The following is a 13,222-nucleotide window of genomic DNA, read 5'->3' on the forward strand; positions in this document are numbered from 1 at the left end:
TGTTCGGAGGTCTAAGAATTAAACACTGGATGATTTGGAAAATAAAGTGAAGGAAAAGAAATTGGGTAGGCATATTTATTAATAATAATTATTGGGGACAACATAAAAGATGTGCCCCCTTTTATTGTGCTACATGAACAATAAGACTCAGAGTTAAAGATTATAAAGAAGCAATTAAAAGGCATGGTCCACAGTTTGTTATGTTATTGAAGAGCAGAGGAGGAAGAAACGTATGCAAATTAAGAAAATAAGTACCTTCCTAAATTGCAGGAAGAGCTTTAAAAGATTGCACCTGAGTTGTAGCTAAAATGGACGAAATTATACAAAAGCATATTAATTCTTTAATGGTGGGAAATTTTAAAATGATCTTTGCATATTTGATTTTAGGTTAGGTTGGACCACAGCTGAAACTGTATAAAAGCACATGGTACTTTTTGAATGCACTTCTTACAATTTTTTTTCTATTTACAAATGAATACATCTTCCAGTTTAAGATGGTGATGGTGAAGCATAGCAAAGTCTTCTTGGCAGTAAAATCAACCATTAATTACTTCATTATTCACACTTTTTTTCCTCAATTGATCAATGCAATTAAAAGCCTTTAACTTCCCTTTTGGAGTCAAGCTTTTGAACCACCTGTATGTCCTGCCATTTTTGTGGTGTAATTTGAAGCCTTGAAAATGCAGGATGGATGTAGTGTGGTGTGTACAGGCTGGATCGAGCCTGTGGGGCCCAGGCTCAAGAGTGGGTATGAGCCAATGTTTGGCTGTTGGTGTAGACTTGGAAATGATTTGAAGCACCAGGACCAAGGCAAAGCAGAGTTGTGGTGGCATGTCCTGGGCCCGAGAGTGAGGAATGACCCACTGTTCGGCCAGTTTTAAGCGCTAGGCTAGATTGAAAAGGTCAGGGTGTTGGGGCTGGAGCTGAGGGATGGGCTGACGTTCAGCTTGTTGCTCTGTGAAGTTTACTTGTCTCTGCATTGAACTAAGACTATGGCCTGCAACAAATGGGCTCCTGGATTGGCTGTGACTGGCTTCATGGCTGTTGACTCACTTCAGTGAACTTCAGTTCTGAATGTGCTTTGCTTATTTTTATTGTTTGCACAATTGTTGTATTTCTGCACATTGGGTGTTTGACAGTCTTCTTTTGTTTTAGTGGGTTCTAATGGGTTTCTTTGTATTGTGGCTGCCTGTAAGAAGATGAATCTCAAGACAGTACATAATATATATCAATAATAAGAAGGAACTTTGTATTTCCCTTTTAGTTTTAATGTATAAATAGTACATTCCAAAATCCCAAAAATCTCAATTAAACAAAAAAGTCTTAAAAGCTACATGAATGCAAGTACCTAAATTTTTAAAAAATACCCTTTTAGTCAGAATTAATTCCTAAGATAAAGGAAAAGGGATAATGTGTTCTCTAAGGGTATTCACCATGCGTATATTACAAAACCTGGGTAGTTTTGATTATTTGGACACAATTTTTACAGAGCAATCAAGAACTAGGGACTCCCCATAAGTGAATGCACTTATTACTGGTAAGTGTTATATTGACTACTCAATAAGTTATTAAGAGGTAGCAGCTAATTGATGTCTGATCCCCATCCTACTGATCTTGTAAAAGTAAACCTCCTGGCTTGCCTTGAACACCAGCTGTGATGTGAGTGGATGTTCATTCCTGACACTGCCACCACCAGTGCCCTTATTCCCTGTTCCTTGTCCCACTCATCCTTGCATTCTCCAAGCAACTTTTTTTTCCACCATCGAGAAATATTAGTATTCCATTATTGTTTTTCAAAAATTGTAATAGAAAAACTAATGTGATTTTTATATTTCAATTAATAACTCTAGGAATTGTATTCTTTATATTACAGTTAAACCCTGTTATAACGTGATCGTTTGGGTCCATAAAATGTCATCACGAGAAAAGCGGGGTCACGCTAAATCAGGGTTCAAGAAAATCAGTGTTCAAACTGACCCAATGTTGACCTAACATCCTAAAACACCCCTATTTTCACCCTATTTGACCCGTTTTTCACAAGTTTACCTTCTGGCAAGTAAATTACCTTTGAATTAATGAATTCTGCAAATAAATAGTTGTTATTACTGTAGAAATTAAAACTTGGCATCCGTCAGGTGCTCATATGTTGGGTATTCGTCGTCGGCAGAGTACCACTGGTGTAGCTCTTTTTTGTTCCATTCAGACAGGCTCTAAATTGTTCTTGGTTCACTTTTTCCCAATGACTTTCAGGATAAAAGTAAAGCTCAGTTCTGAAAATAATATTCTGAATAAGTAGAAGATTACATTTTTTATTTTGTTATTGAGCTCTATTTATTTGACTAAAGCTGGTAACATTACCTTATAAGGAAAAGTTCTGAGAGAAGAAATATTACAGTTATGATTTATTGTTATCTTTTGATATGACATTACAACTATAAGTTTTTTAATGAAAGGAAATCCTCTTCTTTTACACTTTTCCATATCCTTCTGCAGCTGCCTTACATCTGTTATACTCACCAACCTACCTAGTTAGGAATCATCAATGCAGGATATCGAGATTGTTATCTATAGTGATTTGATCTATTTCATTGTATTAGTACTACCACTTACACTCAAAAATGAATAATTTATGGTCCTTGTAATATAATACAATTTCTGTATTATATTAGCAATGTAATAGACATGTATATTATTGGGAAAGAAATTCACTCTGTCATGCTTTTGTGTGGTTGGTCATAATAGTAGAAAATGTGGCATAACTGGGAATAAGCCAAATTGCAGACTTTCAGTAAATGTGCACTTTCAAATAACTAATACCATTAGGTTGGTGAGCTGTTTTTATAGAAAGTGACATCTGTCATGAAAATTTGTCATTAATGCCCATGAAATATTTGAAGATTCATTGCAGTGCTTCTATTTAAAATATATAAATTAGGGGACTTCCGGTAAGATGGCGATTGTTTAGCAGCTCCGAACTTTTGTTCCGTTACTGTCGCTACCTTTGCACTAAATGTCTCCATTTTTTAAACCTTAGTTAGGAATTATTTTGGTATCTCTTACTTGCCTGTGAATATATCTAATTTACAATGTCTAGCAAGAGTTCTAAATCCGGGAGAAAAGAAGCGATGACCCTGTCGGACGAGACTATAGTGGCGCTTGGAAGGCTCCGAGACGAAATCTTAAAGGAATTTAAAACCGCTGGGGACTTCTGCAAGAGTTCTAAACCCGGGGGAAAAGAAACCATGACCCCGTCGGACGAGACGCTGGTTGCGCTTGGAAAGCTCCGAGACGAAATCTTAAAGGAATTTAAAACCGCTGTCAAACAGTTAGAAGACAAACTGGATTGGATCAACGACAAAGTGGACAAACATGCTGAACATTTATCTCGCATCGATTCGACTTCTGAAGATTTAGAAAGTCGTGTTCGATACTTGGAGACTCTCTGTTCCAGCTTAGAGGAAAAATCTAACAAACTTCTTTCCAAAATGGTGGATCTCGAAAATCATAGCAGACGCTGTAACATCAGAATTCTGGGATTACCAGAGGCGACTGAAAAGGGATCAACCGTGAAGTTTTTCGCCGAGTTTCTCTGTGAGTTATTCGGGAAAGATTTGCTTCCGAAGCCGCCCGAGCTCGAATGGGCACACAGAGTTTACGTTCCCCCCGGAATTCTGGGCTCCCGCCTGCGACCAGTAATCTTGTGTTTCCATCAATACCAGGTAAAACACAGTCTGATCGTAGAGGCGCGTCGCAGGGGGTCGCTTCCCTTCAAGGATACAACCATTCGCTTTGTGGAAGATTTTGCTTCCAGACCTTAAAGATGCGCGCTGAGTTTAAAGGTGCAATGAAAGTGCTTTTTGATCGTGGTTTCAAACCTTCCCTTCGTAACCCTGCTGATCTACGAATCAAGCTTAATACCGGGAAATATAAGTGGTTCAAATCAGCGAAGGAAGCTGAAGCGTTTGTGGCAAGTCTTCCGGCTATCCAGCCATCTTCGGAATCTGATCGGACCTCATAAAATGGTGGATAAGTACTCCTCGTAGTAAAATTACTTTCTCTGGACTCGGAATTCACTTGAATCACTCGGACATTATTCATTGAAACTTTAAGGGCCGTTGACAATCTCTCCCGGGATTTGGTGTGTGTGTAATCTATTTTTATTCTTGTATAACTTTACCTAGAGTTCTGCAACTAATTCTAACTTGTTTTGGAGGTTCGAAGTCTTTAGTGAAGGCCTCCCTGTTTGTCGGTTCACAGTTCAACTGCTGATCTATTTTTCCTTTGTTTTAAATATTTATTTATTTTATCTTTTTCTTTTCTTCGCCCCTTTTTTCTAATCTCTGAATTTTTTTCTCCCTTCTCTGTAAATGGTTGATAAACACTCGTCTTGAATTTATAACTTTCCCCTTCCTCTTTTTTTTCTTTTTCCTTCTTACCTTTTTTTTCCCCTTTCTCTTACTTTATTCTTCTATAATGTTTCGCGGGTAGGTTAGTTTTGGTTTTCTTCCGATTTTCTCTGTATTAAGTTGTATATTTCTGCAGAAGGTGTTCTAATCTGTAGTTATGTTTTCTAGTGCATAAACTAGTTATTATTTGCTATAATATTTATACGGAAATGTTGTTAATGACACAGATCTGGAAGTTGTATTTGGGTTAATTTTTTTGGTAGAGCTAGCTACTTGTTTTGGTAGCCGTCTAGTTTTGGGTTGTGCGGGTGGGGTGAGTTTTCCAGTTCCAACATCTCTTTATTGCTTAGGACATGTTTTTATATTTTGACCTTACGAATCTATGTTTACATCTCTGCTCCCAGACTGCTATTGTACTGCTTGGCTTTTTATATGCCTGCTGCCTTTTATGCATTAGTAATTGATAATGGCTAGTGCACTTAAATTCGTGAGCTGGAATGTAAAGGGACTGAACCACCCTGTTAAAAGGAGGAAGGTATTCTCACATATCAGGCAACTCAAAGCTGACATTGCTTTCCTTCAAGAAACTCATATTCGTTGTTTTGATAACTCCCGGCTTCTGTCAAAGTGGGCGGGTCAGCATTTTCATTCATCCTTTGCCGCTAAAGCTAGTTTCCATTCTTATTAATTCAAATATTCCTTTTGAACTCCATAATAAAATATCTAATACAAATGGCCATTTTATTATTGTTTCTGGTAAACTATATAACACTAAAGTTGCACTAGCAAACCTGTATGCCCCCAACTTTGATGATGTTAACTTTTTTGAACGGTTTTTTTCCTCACTACCAGACTTAAACTCATACTCTCTTATATTGGGTGGTGATTTCAACTGTTGGTTGGATCCTAAACTGGACCGATCGTCCTCTGTTACCAGATCACCTACTAAATCTGCCTTAGCTATTCAATCGGTTCTTAATTCGGATCTAAAGATCCATAAGGTCTGGGGACCTTTTATCGAGTACTTTCATAACCTTCCTCTTGACTAGGGTTTTTGTTTCCTTTTCTTTTTCTTTTCGGTCCCTTGCTTTCAGCTCCCTTTTTTTTCTGGTAGTAGGCATTATTATCCTCTGTTGCTAAGTGTATTCACAGTCTGGGAGTTTGACTGTCCGGACTTGTACTCTTTATACTGTGTGGTGGTTGGTCTGGAGTTGTTGTTGTTTTTTTCTTGTGTTGTGGGGCTTGGGGAGGACGCTAAGCTCACTTGTCTTTAATTTAGGTGCTTTTTTTGTTAAATTCTCTTCCTTTGTAGCATATTGTTATTGTATGCTTAATCTTGCACTGTATTAATGCTCCTCATTGGGATTTGGGGTTTTTAATTTTGTAAAATGTTTTGAAAAACTAATAAAAAAAATTTAAAAAAAATTAGAATAGTATATACTCTGCATTTACATTTTTTGTTTTAAAAAGTGAACATGGGCAGCACGGTGGCCTAGTAATTAATGTAACCTTTACAGCGCCAGTTGTAAAATTGGGGTTCAGTTCCCACTGCTGCCTGTATGGAGTTTGTCTGTCCTCCCTATGACTGTGTGGGTTTCCACTTACATTTCAAAGATTTATAGATTCAGATTAGTAAGTTCTGGACTGCTGTGTTGGCACTAGAAGCATGGTGGCACTTATGGGCTGCCCCCAGCACAAACCTCAGACTGTGTTGATTGTTGATGTAAAAAATGCATTTCATTGTATATTTTGCTGTTTTGATATACATGTGACAAATAAAACTAACGTTTAAATGTTCACTCTTGTGTTCTAATGGTTGCATTAATTATGGAAATTACTTAGATCAGTCTGCGAGTTGAACTATTTTAAGAAATAAAAATTTTAAATAGTGTATTCCGGTTAATTGGGACACCTCAGTTTGGCTCAAGTAAGCAGCTGCCCCAATTAACCAAATTTTCATGGAAATAGTTAAAAAGATATAAAAAAGGGCAAACTACCATTTTAACTGAATTACAAATTAGAATACTATCAACACAACTATAGTACTATCAAACAAGTGTTAGTTCCTTATAGCTATTGATAAAGGAATTAATCTACGCTGTCATACTCTTTAAATTGACTGTAGATGAACAAAATCATTGCAGAAACCTAGTATAGACTGGCTTCGTATAATCCTTTTGAATTGTGTCCTCCAGATCTTTATATTAATTGTAACTTCAAGGGTCGTTGTTGATACCTTAATTCTATGTAGTTTCTAACTTGTTGAAGAAGTTAGAAATCATTTAGGTTTCACTCTCAGCTATTGCTGGCATCTCAAAGTCTGAATGCTTGCAAACATAGTAAACAAAACCGTACTGAACTGTCTTATGGCTTATTTCTTACCAACTATCAGTGACACAAACCACTGCTTTTTGAACACAACACATGCAACTGATGCTATTTAAAAACTGTTTGCTCTAAGCATTGTGTAGTGTCTGTGCAATGGCCATGCAAGTGCACACAACTGATGCTAGATTAAACTGTTTGGCAACAGTCCCCTGCCCCAAATAAGCAACACAGTGTCCCAAGTAAATGACGGGAATCCTGGCTGTTTTCTTGATTAGATTTTGTTCTTTAGGAGTTGGCCCAACTAAGCGGTTGCCCTGATTTAACCGATGGCCTGATTAACTGGAATCCACTGTATGAAAAATACACAAATAGAAAAAGCTGGAAATCTGAAACAAGAACATTTTGGTGCATTTTCCAGCATCATCTTTGGAAAGAAAAAAGATAGTTTTAAAATGCAGCAAAGTTGCAAAAGGGATAAATGGGGCAAAGTAAACGACCGTGATAGCTTGAGACTGGGGTTGTTAATGGATATTTGGAGGTTGCAAAGAAGTGTTGCAAACAATAGGTCCAGGGTAGCCTTATGTGGTGTTTTGGGAGGTGGGTGGTGTGCGGGGTGAATCTGAGTCAGTATCATTGAAGTATGACTTGGAAAATGAGTTATTAGGGGTTGGAAAATGTACTGTTGGGTCTGGAAGGCTGCAATTTCAGGCAGCAGATTAGGTGCCGTTTCACAACCTTGAGACTTGTGAACCAGGAAATTAGAGACAAATAAATTCACTGTGAGTGGGATGGAGGAAGCAGGCTATTAAGAGCCAGGGTCACTCCTGCAGACTAAACATAAGTGCACCGAATTGATGTTTGGCTTCTTAAGTTTAGACTCCACTGTGTGTAGCCTAGATTGACAGGCATACAAATGAATCACTGGTTTTCCTGGAAAGAGTGTTTAGGTCCTTGGATGGTGGAAGGGAAGAGTTATTAGGATGGATGTTGCACCTGATGCAGTTCCCATGGTGAAAAAATGTGTAGATTAGGGAGTGTCTGGTGGGGATGGAAGACCCCTTTGAAATGCTACAAAGGGAGAAGAGTGTAGTATGTACCTGATGCTGGTCTACTGGCAGAAGTGGAAGAAATTGTGATGAATGATCTGTGGAATGTGCAGACCAGTGAGGTGAAAGGTTAGGATCAGGAAATTGAGTGGAGGCAAAGGTGTGGAAAATTGGGGAGATTGCCAAATATTGCTGAGTTTTCTAGCATCTTCTGTTGTTGAAAATATCTGTTGATTTGAAGCACGTGCCCTAAACTTTGTCTACCTTGTTGAGGAAGGAAAGAAGAAAAAAATGATTTTTAACAATGAAGTGGGTGCTGGAGTTTAGAAGTAAAATCAGAAAATGTCTATAGACAATGTTTTTAAATTTTTTTGCAGGATTCTTGATGCAACTTGGGCTTAAATGAAAAGAGATTGTTAATGAATGGCTTGCACATAGCTTTTGTCATATCTCTTGAAATTGGAATGCTGTGTTTTTTAGTCCATATTAGACAATTGTGTTTTTCACTATAGATACTTATTTGCTTGAACCTTTTCTGAATATGTGTATATATAAAATGAATAACATGAAATGGAACTACTAACAGTTTTTCTTTTCTTCTAGCCTCCGTTGGTCCGCGCAATTTTTAGTGGTGATTCTGAAGAAGTACGTGTGTTAATTTATAAAACGGAAGATGTCAATGCTTTGGTAAGTCACTTAAAAGGTTTTTTTTAATTGAAAACCTGTTTCTTGAGCAAATGCTGTTCTTTCATTGAATAATGTTTTGGATTGGGGCCATGATTATTGGGCAAGTTCAACAAACTGAACAACATTGCATCTGTTGACCAGACCTGAGACTTTTTCATTCATTATATTTGCCTGATGCACATAATTTATTTCAAGATTGGCCATACATTTAAGAAAATATTGTTGGTCAGATTTCTCTTTAAATTTTTGAAGGATGTTAAAAGCTAATTTGCATCAATGCATATGGATGGCCTTGCAACAAATGGACCTAATGAATGAACTTATTTATTCGTATATAAGAGGTTATTGTGCCCAAGCTACTGTGCACACAGTTCATTTGCATGTAATGCTGTACCTAATGGAGACACTGCTTGAGGGCAGTAAAGCCAGTGTTCTATGCCTGGGAATTTGTTTGTTCAATATATCTGAAGAGGGTGATATAAGATTCTGTTCAATTAATATGTTATTTTCCATGTTTCTCTTGTTGACTTGCATGCTAGTCAATTTGCCTTTGCTGAATGAATATTATTATTATTTTTTTAATTAGTTTTTTTATGCATTTTCTACATCGCTACAGATAAAAAACCCCCAAATCAAAATGAAGAACCTTAATACAGTGCAAAAATAAACATACAATAATAATATAATACAAAAAAAGATAGTTGAGAAAGCACCCAAATTGAAGACATGTAAAATTAGTATCCTCCCCAAGCCTCGCAACAATAAAGAGCTCCAGACCAACCACAACACAATATAGAGAATATAAATCAGGACATTCAAACCCCCAAAACTGTAAGTACACTTAAAAACAGAAGGTATTAATGCCTACCACCAAAAAAAAGGAGCTGAAAGCAAGGGACCGAAAAAAAAAACCTTAGTTAAGAGGAAGGTTATGAAAGTACTCAATAAAAGGTCCCCAGACCTTATGGAACTTTATATCCGAATTAAGAACTGAATAATGAATTTTTTCAAGGTCTAAGCAGGACATAATATCATTAAGCCATTGAGCATGCGTGGGCGGGGCAACATCTCTCCATCTAAGGAGGATTAAACGTCTAGCCAGGAGAGAAGCAAAAGATAATATTCGACACTTAGTCGGACTCAAACGTAAATCTGTCTCACCCAAAAAACCAAACAGAGCAATTAAAGGGTTAGGTTCTAGGTGGTGATTCAGAATATAAGATAAAGTTATGAAGACATCTTTCCAAAATTTCTCCAAGCTAGGACAGAACCAGTACATATGAATAAGAGAGGCCTCGCCCCTTTTGCATTTATCACAAAGAGGACTAATATTAGGGTAAAATCGAGATAGTTTAGATTTAGACATATGGGCTCTATGAACAATCTTAAACTGTAAAAGGCAATGGCGAGCACAAAGAGAGGTTGAATTAACCGATTTGAGAATCGAGTCCCAAGTCTCATCAGATAAGGAGATATTTAAATCATGCTCCCAAACCATTCTAATTTTATCCGCAGGGGCATGTCGTAAGAGTGCTAATTTATCACGAATAAATGATATTAAACCTTTACCCAGTGGATTAATAGAAAGAAATAAATCCATAACATTTTTCTCAGGCATTTCAGGGAAGTTAGGAATTAAAGGATTAATGAAGTGTCTAATTTGGAGATATCTAAAAAAATGAGCATTAGGCAGATTGAACTTAGTAGAGAGCTGTTGAAAGGATGCGAAGTGATTATCAATAAAAAGATCTTCAAAATGTCTAATGCCCTTCCTATACCAATCATGGAATGCTGAATCATACGTAGTAGGTAAAAAAAGGTGATTATGTAAGATAGGGCTAGAAAAGGAAAAACCATAGAAACCATAAAATTTCCTAAACTGAGCCCATATACGCAAAGTGTGTCTAACAAGAGGGTTAACAATTAATCTGGACAAGCTACTAGGGAGTACAGAGCCAAGAAGTGCAGAAATAGATAAATCCTTAGTGGAACTCAACTCCATTGCCACCCGATTAGGGCTGAATGAATATTATTTACTGCTGAGTTCAGCATTGGGGGTCATCTTGATGTAGTGGATGTAACAGCCAACAATCCAATTGCCATATAGTACAGGTTGAGCATCCTTTACCAGAAATGCTTGGGGCCGGATGTGTTTCAGAGTTTGGAATTTTGCATCTATGTAATGAGATACCTTGGGGATGGGACCCAAGTTTAAACACAAAATCCATTTATGTTACATATACGACTTGTGTATAGCTGGTGTGAAGTTCACAGAATGACCAGTCTGCAGTTGGAGCACAATCTGATGTGATGAAGCTGAGTCGTCCACAGACTGTATCGGAGTTCAATGATTGCCTCTGACCGATTCTATTACCAGGTTCCAGTGGTACGATTGGCTTCATATCCACATTGATTTGAAACAGCCACCTGTTCCACAAAAACTACGATGGTGGGGTGAGGGGGGTGTGGGGGTGTAGTTTCATATATTTTTAGTCATTTTGTGTATCAAACATTTGCCTTCAATTTTCAGTTTGTGTGATAGATATTTGCATGTTTCATAATCATACTGTTAAGTGGCATACATTCACTCCACTGATGAATTCACTTTTTCAATACACAATTGAGATCTTCATTGTTCACTTTATGTATTGCTTTTCTATTTTTCTTTAACTTCTGTTCATCACATATGTAAGGTCACTTCTCAGAACTGTATGTGGTACGCAGAGACCTGTGTATTGCCTGGGAACCTTCTCGGCGCCTTGTGGAATTTTTCATTTGTGACGCTATGTCAGTGCTCAAAAAAAAATTTGATTTTGGAATTTCGGATAAGGAGTACTCAACCTATATAATAACACACATCAATCCAGCAAGAGCCAGTGAATGTCAAATTCACACGTTGATGTGTGATCCCTGGTTAACTGATTTGCTGAATTAGAAACTATTCCTGTCTGAACAACCTGATCTTTGTGGCTGAACTCCTGTTAATTTGACTTAGTTAAGAGCTTTCTTGTCTGAGCTAAGAGAGCTGTGGGTTCACTCTTCATTCCCAAGATTTGTCATTTTAATGTTGCTATTATACCAAACTGAGGAAATGCTGCTTAGAATTTATCTTATTAACTGTTTGTTGAACTTCCTGTGCAAAAATAATTATTACCCTTGCCTTTATTTGAAAAGGAATTTATTAACTTTAAGATGTCATGAAGACATGGTGAGATTATATATAAATGTAATGTTTGCTTTTTTCCCCAGTTACCATAATTAATTTGACAATTGGTGAAAACCATTTTATACCGTATCAGATCATAAGTATTGATTATTGCACCTGGTCAGAAGGTTTAATAATTTATTGAAATATTTCTTGTGTCTGACAAAAGACTGGGAAAGCTTTGTGTTGAAAAGAGGTCAGGGAGTCCTCCTGAGATCCTGGGTAAAACGTCATCAAATCAACTTCAGCAAAAAAAAACTATTATCTCCTTTGTTGTTAGTGCAAGCTTGCTGCATGCAATTGGTTTTCACAAAGTACTCTGTTTGTCCAGCCAGTTCTCAGGGATTGGAGAAAAGAAAATGTAAAAAAAAAATCTAGTCCAGCGTGCTTGGTGGAAGCACACAAAGTATAAATTCCTGCTTGCCTTGTTTCTTTGTGCTATTTGATATGATTTCAGGATTTGACTAAGATGTCAATGGACATTTTATTTTCTAAGTAGTTAAAACGAGTAACTTTTGGATGGCACGCTAAGTAGAGCCACTGCTTTGCAATGCCTGAGACCCAGGTACAGTCCTTGTCATGGGTACAATCACAACTTCATTATTTATTAATAACATTTTAAAGAGTGCAGTGCATTTTATTACTGGAGTTATTTTTATTCCAAAAGGATTCTGAGAAACGGACACCACTCCATGCGGCTGCCTATCTGGGTGATGCTGAAATTATTGAACTCCTTATCCTGTCAGGTAATTTCATTGGGTTGCATGCTTATTTCTGAAGACCAAATGGGAATATCAGTAACAAACTTTAGTTGTTTTTGGACATAAACATAGAATAGAATTTCATATAGATTCAAAATGGTGCTCATGAAAAAATTAAGGAATTGTTGGATTTGTTTTATTTGATTTATTTTTCAATTTTTATCAGATTAATGAAAAAATCTGAGGATTATATGGGGGAAAACCTATTACCATATCTTTGTGTTACTAAGACCATAAGACGTAGGAGCAGAATTAGGTCATTTGGCATTTTGAGTCTGCTCCTCCATTCCATCATGGCTGATTTATTATCATTCTCACCCCTTTCTCTTGCCTTCTCCCCACAATCTTTGATGCCCTAGTAGTACAGTAGCTATTTCAAGATCAATCAATTCTCTTTTCTGGCTCTTTAATGGACAGTAAAAATAAGTTATCTGTTTATCTTATTAAGAAAATTTTCAGTTTTGTTTGCCCATATGTTGACTTCGATAATATTTACTTTGCTATACAGAGCTTAAGATATCCTTAAAGTATGATTGGCCTTTGACAAATGGGAGCTGGTCTAGAAATTGTGAATCAAATGGAATACAAAATGGTTGATTTCTGTTTTGGTATTCGTGTCTGAGGTGTTATTGAATGGAAAGTGTACTACTTTGGGATTGAGGCCAGAGAAAAGAGTTGACTGAGGATTGGGGCCTTATATCAGTAAAAGTAAGGTAAATGTCTGACGACGGGGACATTGGACAATAGGATGCTATGGGACTTTGGAGTAATTGGGGGCTTTGGAACTTG

General features: G+C 37.0%; 1 protein-coding gene across 7 annotated transcripts in view; it reads left to right on the plus strand.

Annotated features, from left to right (window-relative positions):
* Positions 1-13,222, plus strand: part of LOC140728345 (serine/threonine-protein phosphatase 6 regulatory ankyrin repeat subunit C-like) — a 165,237-nt gene that overhangs the window by 43,901 nt on the left and 108,114 nt on the right. For all 7 annotated transcript variants that reach the window (XM_073046935.1, XM_073046939.1, XM_073046941.1 and 4 more), the window contains exons 2-3: positions 8,384-8,467; positions 12,340-12,418. In XM_073046935.1, coding sequence (XP_072903036.1) covers positions 8,384-8,467; positions 12,340-12,418 — 163 coding nt within the window. The remainder of the gene's footprint in view (positions 1-8,383; positions 8,468-12,339; positions 12,419-13,222) is intronic.

The sequence above is a fragment of the Hemitrygon akajei genome, chromosome 5 (assembly GCF_048418815.1).
Source record: "Hemitrygon akajei chromosome 5, sHemAka1.3, whole genome shotgun sequence".
Taxonomy (NCBI): domain Eukaryota; kingdom Metazoa; phylum Chordata; class Chondrichthyes; order Myliobatiformes; family Dasyatidae; genus Hemitrygon; species Hemitrygon akajei.